Source organism: Balaenoptera borealis (genome assembly GCF_965194805.1).
Source record: "Balaenoptera borealis genome assembly, chromosome: 7".
Lineage (NCBI taxonomy): Eukaryota > Metazoa > Chordata > Mammalia > Artiodactyla > Balaenopteridae > Balaenoptera > Balaenoptera borealis.
The window spans coordinates 11,413,497-11,427,476 of NC_138864.1; the positions used below are offsets into that span (position 1 = coordinate 11,413,497).

The 13,980-nt window shown below is 53.4% G+C and overlaps 1 protein-coding gene across 7 annotated transcripts in view; it reads left to right on the forward strand.

The window, feature by feature from the left end:
* Positions 1–9,608, forward strand: part of TNS3 (tensin 3) — a 236,494-nt gene extending 226,886 nt beyond the window's left edge. For all 7 annotated transcript variants that reach the window (XM_082399615.1, XM_082399616.1, XM_082399618.1 and 4 more), the window contains 4 exons: positions 2,697–2,865; positions 5,046–5,114; positions 5,217–5,243; positions 6,819–9,608. In XM_082399615.1, the coding sequence (XP_082255741.1) occupies positions 2,697–2,865; positions 5,046–5,114; positions 5,217–5,243; positions 6,819–6,963 (410 nt within the window). In that variant the 3' untranslated portion in view covers positions 6,964–9,608. The remainder of the gene's footprint in view (positions 1–2,696; positions 2,866–5,045; positions 5,115–5,216; positions 5,244–6,818) is intronic.
* The last annotated feature ends 4,372 nt before the right edge of the window (positions 9,609–13,980 follow it).

The window sequence follows — 13,980 nt, forward strand, 5'->3', positions numbered from 1 at the left end:
ATGGGGCTCAAATATCTTCACCTCTAGGTTAGCTGTCTCAGCTGGTTATGGAATATTTCCTGTCTCAGGCCTCTCGGAGCGGGACCTCCAGGTTACCGAGTGCAGGCAGGTCTTCTGACCCTCCTGATAAATAATGCCGAATCATCTTCCAGAAGGGCTGTCCTGGTTGACGTGAGCATTTCATAAAAGCACCTGATTTCATCAAAGCTTTGGGCAACTGCCATTTTAAAGACTTTTGCCAACTCACTCTCTTTCCCAGCACGACACAAGTAGACCCCTCAAGTTCAGACAGGAGCTGAAGTGCAGGTCAGCCTCCGGCCCTGCAGTTTCCTGGAGTGTCTCATTGCCTGGCGCCCTCAGATGGGGCAGTGCCGCCGGCTGGAACAAGAGGGCGCGGAGAGGGCAGCAGTGGCCACGGCAACTCAGCCGTTCAGGGAGGGCTCTCTGATTTCTCCCTGCCTCTCAAAATGTGCAGGAGGGACAGTGGCTCAAAAGATGCCACTGTGTCAGGACAATCACACGGGGTTGCTGACGGGCATCATTATGGCTGAGGAATGTCTCGAAGTAAAATTCACAGCTCAAAAAAAAAAAAAAAAAATCACATCTCATCCTCAGGAATGTTACGCGAAATTTCTTCCTGAGCCCGTGTTCTCTACCTGGCGCCTGGTACCCGGTGGTCCTCCCTGAGCACTGCAGGAGCCAGCACGAAGGTTGGGTATCACAGCAAGCCCCTGGGGAGTTGCCAGGCTTCTGGCGTATTTCTCTACACTTCAGTTTCCTCATCTGTAAACTGGGGCTGATAACAGAATCTTCCTCGTAGGACCCTGGTGCAGATGCGATGAGATAGTCTGTCTCAGATGTTCAGTCGAGGCCTGACACAGAATAAGTGTCCTAATGAATGAGCCACGTTAGGTGGAGCTCGGAGAAATGAAAATCATTGTGTTTGGCAACTTCTTTGAAGATTTTGCTTAATGGCACAATGTCATTTTAATAATTACAGGAGTGAAATACCAAGCTCTTTTTCAGAGAGTAGAAGTGACTTGTTCAGTAAACTTTATAGAGGGAAGTTGGTGTCTGGGATGAAACTCTCAGTTAACATGCGTTTGGGGAAGTCTGGCGTTTCCAGCACATCTCGATCTTTCTCCTGGGCGCGTTGGGAGCCGTGTGAAGTTGACACTCCAGGAGATACCGTCACCCGTCTTTGGGGCTGCTTGCTTCTTGGGCGGTTCTCTGGTATCTCCCACCTTCCCTCAAGACTCAGCCTTTCCACTCAGGCCTCTTCCGGCAAATCAAAGGATTGTAGCTGTTCCCGGCTCAGGTCAGCGGGGCTCCGGCCTGCCCGCTTCTGACGCCCCCATCCAGGGTAAAGGGAGGGGCCTCGTTTTTCTGATGAATTTGTTACACGAACCCCAGGCCTTGCTTTCTTTCTCCATCATCGTGTGTTCGCTGAAGTGGAAGTTTCCGAATCCTCAAACCTTCTCACCTTCTTAAAAAGTAGCTGTGGGTTGTCGCCTTGGCCGTGGAGAGAACAGAGGGCTAGCAGCTCATAAGCGGCCCTGCATCTTGACACCAGGGACATTGCACGTTATTTCCGTTCTTCTTAACCCACCTGTGGCAGCACACCTGCCAGCAAGTGTGAGTGCTACTGGGTCTCAGAAGTGGGGGTGGAGGTGGAGCCGGTCCGAGGCTGGGCCTCCGGGAGACTCTCCCAAGGAAAATGGTGCAGGCGAGGTCACAGCGCTCGTCTTATCGCTCCAGTCGAGGGGAAGCTTTTTCTTTTCTGTTTAGTGAAAATCTAGAGGCCTTCAGAGATGGAGTTAAGACAGCCCCCGCTCACTTGCAGAGGCTGCATCCGGCAGAGCGGGGAACAAGAGCGGCTCTGTTCCTGGGGGGACACGTCCTTGGTGGGTGGCCAGGCAAAGCCACAGCTCCTGCAGGACTGAACTTGAGGGAGAGTCTGAGTGTCCCACAGTCACACAGATGTCACACGCCTCGAAGTCCCACGTTAGCTTCTGCTTGAGCTGCAGGGATCCAGGCTCAAAGGGCCATCAGTCTGTTTCCAAAGTCTCGTTCACACTCAGCTGTTTGCTTCCCCCAAGGGGAGATGGCGGTGGACAAACCCCCAGCCCCCTTGGCAGCGTGTGGATAGGACAAGCCATCCCAACTCTTTGCACGCAGACTGTGTTCTGAGTCACTGCTAGTCATTCGTTCTCAGCAGCTCTTTCTGGATGTCTGCTGCTTCCAGAACTCCGTGCAGGGTGGCTATTTGGGGTTCCAGGCTGCAGGCTCCCCTCTGGAGACGCTTCCTTGGAACTGCAGGTGTGGTTGTGTTCTTATCCCACCCAGACCCACACTGAGACTGAGAAGGTGCCTCCAGCCCACCCTTGGGACACCAGGTGTAAATAATGCCGCAGGGGTGGAAACGCATCCTGGGCCAGTGGGAGGAGTTTCCTTGGCTCCAGTGCGGGGGTGGGGGGGGTTGTGTGTTTCCGGGGGGGGTGGGCAGGACGGGGTGTTATTCTCCGCATTGGCCTCGGGGCGTGTGCATCTCTGGGTCACTCCACACCTTTGGAATTGGGGGTAAAGGGCGTTTGTCTCAGACATACCTGGCCACACATATGTGCATGTTGTTCATAAACCCCAGGGCCCTCGTGTCTGGCAGACGCGTTAACGCCGCTTCCCTCTGCGTCTTCCAGCTTGCAATGTGTGGTACCTGAACTCCGTGGAGATGGAGTCCCTCACGGGCCACCAAGCCATCCAGAAGGCCCTGAGCATCACCCTGGTCCAGGAGCCGCCTCCTTTGTCCACGGTCGTGCATTTCAAGGTGTCGGCCCAGGGCATCACCCTGACGGACAACCAGAGGAAGTGAGTGTGCCTGGTGGCCGGGCTGTGGGGCGGGCGGGGGCTTCTGACCCCACCTGGGGTGAGACCGTCCACCAGCTCTGCCCAGGCCCCTGGACGTGCGGTGGTCACCCCGGCAAAGCTCAGCGGTCCTGGAACGAATCAATGATCCAGTGAATTTGTGCTTGGCCCTGATGTCCTGTATGTCCCCAGAGACACGTATAAACTATTGACATTAGGCCCAAATGCTGTTTTTTTAGAAGTCAGTAAAATTTTAAAAAAGATACATGGATCTTTGAGTATCTCTTACACACACACACACGTGTGTGTGTGTGTGTGTGTGTGTGTGTGTGTAATTTGCAAATGCAAAAATCTTTTGTCATTTCTGTAAAAACACTCAGAGACTATGATAGAATCCACTCATCTTTGCTTCTGTATTGTTGGTCATCCCATTTCAGGTGAGAGTGTGACCTTGATATTATTTCAGTATCTAGATAATGTTAATTATTACATAATAATAATAATGTATATAAGAATAATTAATGTTAATTATTAACTATTATCTAGATATTATATATTGTTATATCTTAGTTAACAACATTTGAACATCTAGACAGTAGATGCTGTTTCAGTTTCCAGGTGAGCACAGAGCAGGGTCAGGTGCGTGGATGGAACAAAGGCAAGCGTGTTCCTCCCACGAGCAGAGACTTTGACCTCAGGATCCAAGGCATTTCAGAGGCAGTTATTATTTATTTGTTATGGAAACAGCCTGCTGTGATTAACGAGGAAGCCAGGTCAGCGGCCCTCAAAGCAGAGTGATGGCTGGAGCTTCAAGGGGCAGGCGGCCAGTCTCCGCACCAGCCGGTGGGGCAGTGCTCACCCCGGCGCCCTGGACCTCTTCCTGGCGCGGCCCCTGCTCCAGAGCTAGTCCCGGGCTTGGGAGGGTCCCTGAACCAGAGCTCCCGCCCACTGCTCTCAGGATGAAGCGGGTGTGGAGTGTCAGGTGGAGCGTGGGTCCTGCCCCTCAGATTGGGGTCCTTGCCCCCCGCGCTTTACCCGACGGGCCACCGTGGCACGTTCCTCATGCCATGCCCTCGGTTTCCTCACCTCTCAGGCTGCACTGAGGTAACCGTCTTGGGATGTCAGTGACTTGAATGAGATATCCACGGGCAGGCGCCAGTACGGCTCGGCTGAAGTGTGGACACGGGGTCGGGCAAGAAAGCACGGCTCCTTCCTTCACAGCCTCTCTATTTTCTCCTGCTACCTGTGTGCTTTTTCTGTATCTCTAGTTTCCCTGTGTCCTTATAAAACCATGGGGGTGGGCCGCGTCCGTGGCACGCAGGGTCTTCCCTGTTGCGGGAGACGGAACGCGCATTCAGCCTGGCTAATGCTGGACAGAAGAGGCTGTGTCCTCAGTGTCCCCGCTGAAAGATGCCCGGCTCTGCCTGTGCCTCTCCCGTACGCTGGCCTCTTTCTTTCCTTCTCCTGATGAGCTTTCTCCTTGCCCAGATCAAAGCCACCAGCCTCTGGGGATACCACCTCCCCCAAGAGGAGAGGGCGCTTGCCCAGCTGGAGTGGGGCACACAGGGCAGGCCATGCTCAGAGGAGCGGGGAGGGCTGGCAGTGAAACAAAGGACAAGTGACAGGAGCCGGGACCGAGGACAGAGGAGTCCTCTGGTGGGTCCCCCAGCGGCTGTGCCGGCCCGGCGTTAGTAGCACCTCCCAGTAGGTTTCACGTGCACAGCCCTCGACAGTTTACCACACGCCGTCAGACGCCTCGTTGGGGCTGGCTTGGCTCCTGTCCTGGGAGAGTGGTGGTCTGTACCAGATGCCCTCTTCACGGGCAGCTGCTAGGGCTGTAGACAGTTGGTGTTTTCCTGGGATGAGGGCAGGAAGGTTGGGCCTCACTCAGTGTGATCCCGCCCTCCACACGGCTGGCAGTTTCTCCGTGTCACTGCAAGGTGCTTCCCTTCACCCCGAGACGCGCTCCTTTCCTAGGGCCGACTTTTCCCGGAGCCACTCTGCCCAGCTTCGTAGGTCTGCTGATTTCTCACAAACGTACACTCTGCTCTTCTCTCCAGACCACCAGTAAAAGCATAAAATAGGCTTCTGCCCCCCCGAACCTCGTCATGGGGGTCTGCCCAGGGCAGCGTTGTCACTGCAGAACCCCAGTAATGGGCTGTCCCTCTCCCGTGTCCCCGCAGGCTCTTCTTTCGGAGGCACTACCCCGTGAGCAGCGTGATCTTCTGTGCGTTGGATCCACAAGACAGGAAGTAAGACGTCTGTATCTGTACTAAGCAATGCATGTGCTTCCTTTGCCTTTTAAGTTAATGAAGAAATTAACGTGACTCTTCTCTTATTCTGTAATTTGCAAGGTGGATCACAGACGGCCCTTGCTCAAGGTACGTTGCCAGCCTGTCTTCATTCTTTCTTAGTAGACGCTCGCCTCCAGAGCTGAATTCTGCCCCAGATTTCCAAAGAGGAAAATGATTAAATAACGCTGATGGGTTTGGGTTTGGGTTTGGCCTTTTTAAAAAAATTTTTATTGGAGTATATAGATTTACAATGTTGTGTTAGTGCGTTTGGCGTTAAACAAAAATGAAAGTGTTCTCTTTATGCAGAAAGGGCCTGCGAAGGGCTAACTTTTCTGCTTGCTCTTCTCTGAATGAGCAATACTTACATATGACCCATAAAATATGGTATAAGTAGCGTGAAGAGATTGCACAGCGTTTCTGGCCATTGAGGAGGGGTACAGTCTGCAGCAGCGCTGGGGCCGGGGTGTTGGAAGGGAGGGCTGCGTGAGTGCAGTGGGCGTCACTGTTTCCCAACCCAGAGGGAGCACGGTTCTGCCCTGGCCCAGGCTCTGCGGTGGCCACGCGGCCTCGGAACCCTCCAGAGCTGTCTGCGTTCCCACAGGTGGGCGTCCTCTGCGTCACCTAAATTTGATTACCACAAACGTCTAACTGCAGGGGTCCAATCCTAGGATTCCAATTTCAGGTTTGCCGTTTGTCTTGGCATCTGATAAAGTGGTAGGAGCCCCCTGGGGCGGGGGACAGTGCCCCCAGGCCGCCCCGGCCCTGGCTCACAGGGCCCACGGCGATCCCAGCCGTGTGGAGTGTGGGGCCCCGGGCGGGGGTCACTTGAGTGCCGTCAGTCAGTCCCTCCCATGGTGTGGAAACCACTCAGCTCATACAGAAAAATTCTTCATCGTTCTGAGAAGGAGAAGAAAGACCTTAGATAAGGGATAACTACCATCATCCAAGTCCAGGGATTTGGGTTTGGATAATGGTAGTTATTGTGTTCAGTTTGCGGCTCCTGAAAGCTTATTCAGATAAAGGCTTCAGTTCTTCTAAGAAAAATATTAGATTGTTCTGTGCTTTTAGACAGTTTCCTCACCTGCACGTAGTTTGTAACTCAGGGGTATGAGGCCCGAGAAGGGAGCCCCTGGCGTGTTTTTAACCTCCCATCCTCTGGCCTCAGTGGGTGGGATCGTGGGCATCCAAGGAGAGCCCCCAGCACCCCAGGAGCCGAGGCTGGGGTGCTGGCACCTGGAGTTTTGTGCGCCCGTCTGCTCTGATGGTGTGAGCAGGGAGTAGGCGGCTCCTGAGGTAGAGCCAGGGTCCTCTCCACCAGAGACTTGGGAGTGGAGCTCAGGAGACCTCCTGGCAGACCTGGAGGGTTCTGGCCTGGTTGGAGAAGCGGCTTGGGTTCAGGTCCCAGACCCGCGACCGGCACTCCTCGGTCCTGCCCCTCAGGTTCCTCCCTTGTGAGGTCTGGGCACAGCATCCTCCCTGCAGGGTCTGCGAGGCGGAGAGGACGCAGACCTGCGTCTGGAGGTGTCCGGCAGGGGACTCGGCCCCTGAGATTTTGGAGAGGCAGAGGTTAGGGGCGGCGGCGGTGCGACAGGAGGCGGAGGTTTGTATCCTGTGGTGTGGACAGGACACAGCTGGCACTCTGACCCGGCTTTCCTTTTGCAGAGTCTTTGGGTTTGTGGCCCGGAAGCAGGGCAGCGCCACAGACAACGTGTGCCACCTGTTTGCAGAGCATGACCCCGAGCAGCCGGCCAGCGCCATCGTCAACTTCGTGTCCAAGGTCATGATCGGCTCCCCTAAGAAGATTTGAGCCCCCACAGCCTGGAGACTCCAGAAGGGCCTATGTGACCCTGACGTTCCAGGCCCAGGAGGGAAAGGGGCTCCTCCAACCTTACAGACAAACAACCCTGCCACCAGCTGGCCTTAGCTGAGAGCCACTGCTCACGGACGCGTTTCTGTAGCCCAGTGCTTTACAGGTGGAGGAAGTTGGGCGTCGGGTGTGCCCGCCCGGTCCCCATGCAGGAAAGGACCATGCAAGGAGACGTGGGGACCCGTGTTCCGCGAACTCTGGTGTTTGTGGGAAGGAGGGGAGCCCGGCCCGCTCCTCAGTGGCCCTGAGTGACCGGCGGTGCCTCGCCACTGCCGTGTCAGAGGGCTCCTGTCCAGCGGGCACCTCAGGGCCGCTGTCCTCCCACGACGGAGGTGCCGATTAACCCGAGAAGGGGAAGTGTGTTGGATGAAGGTTCATGCGGGTCAGGCTCTCGCGGGGCACTGGGGCATCGCGGACAAGGGGACGACGTGATGGGCGGGGAGGACGAGGGAGGTCATGAGGTCACTGTGAGGCCAGAGCCTGAGCGTGGGGACGGCTCCCCACCTCTGCTCACGTACCTCGTCTGAATGGCACCCTGGGCCGTGAGAGGGGAAAGTGAGAAGACTGGAGTAAAACCCCATTTCCATGTAATTTATATTTTACTTAACGCCAAGTTATTTATGATAACAGTTTGCCATTGCTGTGCTGTACTGGTGTCCAAATGCTGCCGCCTGCCGAGCCGGGGCTCTGGGAGGAGCATCTGTCCCCGTGTCGGATGCACCAAGACGGGTGCTGCGGACTCTGCTGGCCGCTCCCTGGGCCGTCGTGGCCTGCGGGCGGCTGCGGAAAGCTGGCTTTGCCTCAAGCAGCCTTCCCGAGCGCTTGACCATCCATGTGTCATTTCCAGGCTGTGGATACATCCTTGCTGGGTGGGGGAAGGTCCTGAGAGGTGGGACATGCTTACTTGGAGACTCAGCCCTCCTCCACATCGCTGTTCTCGGCCATCCGGGGGCCTGGGAGAGATCATCCCGAGGACCACGGACCCGAGGGAGCACTTGTCTGTCTCCACCCCGCCTGTTGGCTCCTGTTGGGATCCGTGTGTCCTGGCTTCCGAGCACCGGGAGGATGAGGGGGGGGTCTCAGTCCTCCCACGCTGTTTTTCGGCTCTTCTGCATCACCTTAGCCACCTAATCAGCTGTGCTCCTTACGCTGATGTGCATATTGCAGAGCCGTGGTCTGTCCACCTGAATCCGCCAGTGGTCAGAGGTTTGGGAGGAGAAGCCAATGGTCCTGCAAGATCCCAGAGCAAGAGGCCCCGGTCTCCTTCCCCATCACCCAAGACACTTGCACCATGGCTCTCCATCCCCCGTGAACTGCCCGTGTCCTCCGCTTCCCAGATCAAGCACCAGCTCTTCAAACACCAGGAATCACTGTGGCGGTCACCACACTGGCGTTTGGAAGTGTGCTTTTTGGATTCTCTGTTTTCAAGTGGGGCAGAGACAGACTCGGCGACAGCAGAGGTGGGATTGGCCGAATCGCAGTGGGCATCGTACGTGTGTATGAGTGTGAGTGTGTGTGTGAAAGCAGGTGGGTGGGTCCACTGTTTAGCTCCTATTGATGCACCAACACAAGTGCCTCATTTCTGTGCCAAATGTTTGCCTTGGTCCTCGCGGACCCTCTTCCCTGACGCAGGAAGAATGTGCCGGCATCTTCCAGAGGCCTGATGCCTTGGTACCCGGGGTTGGGGGTGTCTAGCATTTCCGTTTTTCATTAACGCCAGAACTCAGCCAAGGGGAGCAGAGGTTTCTGCTGTCCCCCAGAGGGGCCTCCTCCTGAGATGCTTGTCCCCAGATTTGACCCAGGGACCGCAGGCCAGGTCCCTTATCCTTCTGACGAAGGATGAGAGGGCTCCTGTAGAAATCGGAGCAAGAGAGGGGTGCGGGGCTGAGAGACATCGACGACCCCAATCACAGAGGCCGTCCTCGTCCAGAGCATGCAAGCCACGACATTTGCTTTTTAAACCGACTGGCAGCTGAGACTTTTACTCTCAGTAGTCAAGGGCATCAGCAGGTGTCCTCCCAGCAAATGGCTCCCTCTGAGGTGGAACGAAAGGAAGCCAATTCCCTGTCTTCTGAGGAGCTGGTACGACAGTGTGTTACATATGCATGAAATGGAACAAGACGAGTCCATGAACTTCGTGCTCAGACCTCAGGCAGCCCCACCGCCAACACTGACTCTGGGGCAGGTGGGGAAGGAACATCCCCAGGCATCTGGCTTCTGGGGTGCGCGTGGGCACAGGGGTACTGTCCTGGGGCATGCACGAGGACTGCACCCCACAGGTGTCCTAGCCAGGGCCTGTTTACCTGCTCATTAACCTATGCTGTATTCCTCCAGTGTTAACCTATAACTGTGTTAAGTCACACCGCATTTAAGGGTCTCCGTGTGTATCCTCGGCATCAAAGACCTCATCGTGTCTCCTTATCTGCCTTACCTAGTAGTGGATATTTTTACTTTTCTTATATTGTAAAGAATATATCCCGTATGTAAATGAATGTTCTATAAATCCTTTGTATAGTCATTTTCTTTGCTCTTTAAATATCATCTCTATTCAGAGTATAATAAAAGTATAAACTTGGTAAGCCTCAGTGAGGCAGGCATTTGTTTGTCGTATTGAATGGGAAGCCCCAAGAAGGCATGTGCGGGTGTGGACACGTGTGTGCGTGTCTGGGTGTGCCTGTGTGTGTGTGTATTTGGGAGTTTGAAGGGGATTGTTTATGGATCAGTGGATTATAGTTTGATTTCTGCCCAGAGACTTGAAAATTGTATTCAGAGATTCTAAGAATTTAACAATAATGTGTGGTATTGATCATAGGAGCTGCTACCTTTTTGATGTTGGTAGAAAGCCCCTGTCCCAGTAGCTGTAGGAAGAAGCTTCCAGTGTAGATCAGCCTCTGATGGGACTTCCCAGGTGTCTACCGAGTTGGGTGCTGAACCTGAATATAAAACGTGTGGTGGGTTCACCTGTTTTTTCAACAGATGCTGGTGACGGTCCCAGCGCCGCCCTGCCGCTCTCCTGGGCTAGCGGGGTTTGTCCCCCGACCAGGTGAAGCCCCGCTGTGCTGGCTTTCTGCCCTCTCAGGTCTGGGCCCCCTCCCGAGGTTGACCTCCCTCCCTTGTTCGGTGATGGATGCAGGACTCTGCTGCCCTCGTTTCCTCTGCATCCTAAGGCCTGGAGCAGCTATCGTAGCAGGATGCCAGGTGGCCACTGGACATGCCTTGGCCCAAGTCTGCATCATAGCCAGGCCCCAGAGCTTCACACACACTGGGTCACACCCGGCCTTGCCTTCCTCTCCCACTGCAGGCTGTGGCACAGATGTGGCTCAGGGCTGAGGCGTGACCATCCACGTGGCTTAACCCCCATGGCTGCTTCTGTTCCAGCTCAGGAAAGAAACAGAACCTGGGCCCATTTTGGTCACGGACAGATAGGAGCTAGCTCCCTCCCCCAAACTCAGTTTCCTCGCGGCAGGGTGAGCCTGTGCAGGCTTCGCTTTCTGCTCTACCAGGAGACTCTGCTGTGAAGGGGGACCTGCAGTGGCCCCGGGGTTGATGCCAATAGTGGAAGGGAGAGCGGGCGGAGATGGGTTGAGTCTTGTCCAACAAAAGGTTCCCACTGGGCCCTGGACCCTTGACCAATGTCACAGCAGAGAGTGAAGTGGGAGGAGCTCTGGTTCTACTGCTCTTACAGGTGCGCTTTCAAGGACACAGTCTGGATTTGTCTCCACGGCTCCAGGCTGCACAGAGGACTGTCTGAGACCCAGCACTCCCAGCCTTGCTGGACGGGCCCCTGCCATGTGGGGAACGTCACACTCCCTGTTCATCACTCAGCCACCTATCAGTGACCACCCCCCCGCCCCGCCCACTCGGGTCCTGGACCTATACATGAACACCCTTCTGCCCCACCCACTCGGGTCCTGGACCTATCAGTGACGGCCCTTCCGCCCCACCCACTCAAGTCCTGGACCTATCAGTGACAGCCCCTCTCCCCTGCCCACTCGGGTCCTGGACCTATCAGTGACGGCCCCTCTGCCCTGCCCACTCGGGTCCTGGACCTATCAGTGATGGCCCCTCCGCCCTGCCCACTCGGGTCCTGGACCTATCAGTGACGGCCCCTCCGCCCCGCCCACTCGGGTCTTGACTCCATCAGTGACAGGCCCTTCGCCTGCCCACTGGGGGACATCAGTTCTGACCCTTCGTCGTCGTGGTTTTTTGTCTCCTCGAGGTTTGTGTGTGGTTTCATAGGTCGTTGGTTCTAAATTGCCCCCGTGGCCCAGGGGTCACATTTCACAAAGCAAGGGCAATGGAGCCTAGGTCAAGGCTGAATTGGAGTTTCCAGGCGGACCTGGGGTACCGGGAAGGGACATTTTACGGCCTGGGAATGGGCTGTATCTGGACACAATTGAGCCACAGGGTTGTTGAATTGGTAACAAGAAAAATGGTCCAAGAACAAATGGCCTTAAAGTTCCTGAGGAATCAGACCACAGCCCAAGCCTGGGCTGGAGCAACAGTAGGGGTGGGGTGAGCTCCCCCAAAGCCTGTCGCCTGTGGTGGTCCAGTAAAAGGGATTCCGCCACAACTGGCCTGGCTCCCAAAGCGCCTTGTCCCCACGGACCTGAGACTGCCTCCCCCAGCCCAGAGACCCTGGAGTGGCGGGGACACTGGCAGGGGTCCTGCCCCATCCAGGAAGCACCCTGTGTCTCCCACAGGCAGGGGGTCCCCCACAGCAAATGCCAGGCCAGGGAAGGCTCTCTGAGCCGCAGGCCTGCCACCCCTCCCTCGCTGAGACCCCCTCCTCCCCTCAGGCGGCCCCTGGGGGCCTGTGAGAGCCTCAGAGCAGCGGGTCAGCCAGGCTGACCAAAAGCCTGAACGGTTGATGGGAACGCAGCCCATAGCGGCCGGGACCTGGTGCTGCCCCTACACAGGGCCGTGCCTGCTGACACATGAGACTTAATCTGGACCCAGGGTCTCCTAACATAACAGCCAAAATATCCAGAATACGACAGAAAATTACCGGTTGTACCAGGAACCAAGAAATTCACAGCTGAACGAGAAACAACAATTGACTGAGGCCAGATGAATCTGGTGTTGGGATTATCTGGTGAGGGTTTAAAGCAACCGCTGCAACAATGCTTCAACAAGCAAGTCACAGATGCATGGAGACACAGAAACAGCCACGGCAAAGAACTAGGAGTGATGAAAAAAGCCAAACAGATTACAGAACTAAAACGTGTAAAACAAATTAAAAGCCCACTGGGGGCTCAGTAGCAGAGTGGAGATGAAGGAGGATAGAATCCAAGAACTTGAGGACAGAGCAATGAAGTCTCCAAGCTGAATGGCAGAGACTTTAAAAACATGAGGGGACCTGTGGGGCAATCGTCATTTGTATCACTGAGTCCTAGAAGGTGAAGGGAAGGAGAGTGGTAGTATTTGAAGAAATGACCCAAACTCTCCAAATTCAGCAACAGGCATGAACCTGTAGATTCAAGAAGCTGAGTGAACCCCAAACGGGAGAAACAGCAACAACAAAAATCCACGCAAAACTTAATCATCATTAACCTTATGACAACTAAAGACAAAGAAAAAATCTTGAAAGTAGCCAGAAAGAAGTGGTGGATTATGTATACTGAAGGACGACAGTGGATTTCTCATATTAAACCATGGCGACCAGAAGGAAGTGACACATTTTTCAAGGCTGAAAGAAAAGAAATATCAACCTTGAATTCTATGTTCAGTGAGAATACCTTCAGGAATAAAGGGAAAATAAAGACATTCTCAGGTGAAGGAACTAAAAGAATTAGTTTTTAGCAGGCTTCTTCTTAACAATTTGGCTAAAGGAAGTTCTTAGAACAGAAAAGAAATGATGAAAGAAAGAAACTTGGAGCATCAGGGAAGAAAAAGGAACACTGGAAAGAACAATAGACTCTGCTTTTCTTCACAGGTATTATAAATCAGATATGATTTGATGATTGAAACAAAAATTACACCACATCCGATACTCAAGACAATGATATTTCAAAGTGAGGAAGGTGAAGGGACCTCAATGGAGGTGACATTTCCACATATCAGTCCAAGTGGTGAAATGCTGATACCAGCAGAAAATGACAAATCACACACACACACAAACATATGTATGTAGCAATAGGTTACATTAAATTAGTGATTAAATTAGTGATTTAACAACCACCACAGAAGTTGTACAAAAAGTTATACTTAATAGCACTAAATACATCAAAATGAAATTTTAAACAATAACCAAAGGAAGGTAAGGAAACAGAAACAGGGAAACAAAAACAAGGCGAAAACAAACAAAACAATAATATAGCAGAATGTAGCCCTAGCATCAATAATTACCTTCAATGTAAATGTTTGAACTACACCAATCAAAAAACAGAGATTGCAGAATGAAAAAACAAAAACAAAAAGCCTGGCCCAATTACATGCTGTTTACGAGACATTTCAAATTCAGTGACATAGGTAAGTTGAAGTTACAAGGATGTAAAAATATGTATCATGCCAACATTAATTTAAAAAATACAGAAACCACTGTACCAATATCTGATAAAGTGTACTTTAAAGCAAAGAATACTACTAGAGACAAGGAGGGACATTATGCAGTCATAAAAGGATCAGTCCACCAGAAAGACATGAGGACCCTAAATGGACACTCATCAGACAGCAGAGGCTCAACAATACATGAAGCCAAAGCTGGTTGAGCTGAAAGAAAACAGACAAATCCACAGTATAGGTGTGGACTCAACACGCCCTTCTCAGCATCTGATAGAACCACTATAGACAGAAAATCTGGAAGGATATGGAAAGCCTGCACAATACAAACAATCACAGGATCTAACTGACAAATCCTGAACCCCACTCAACAGCAAGATATACATTTTTTCGAGAACCCGTGGAGCATTCACCAAATAGACCATAATTGGAGCCATAAAGTGGAGGGGGGGATCC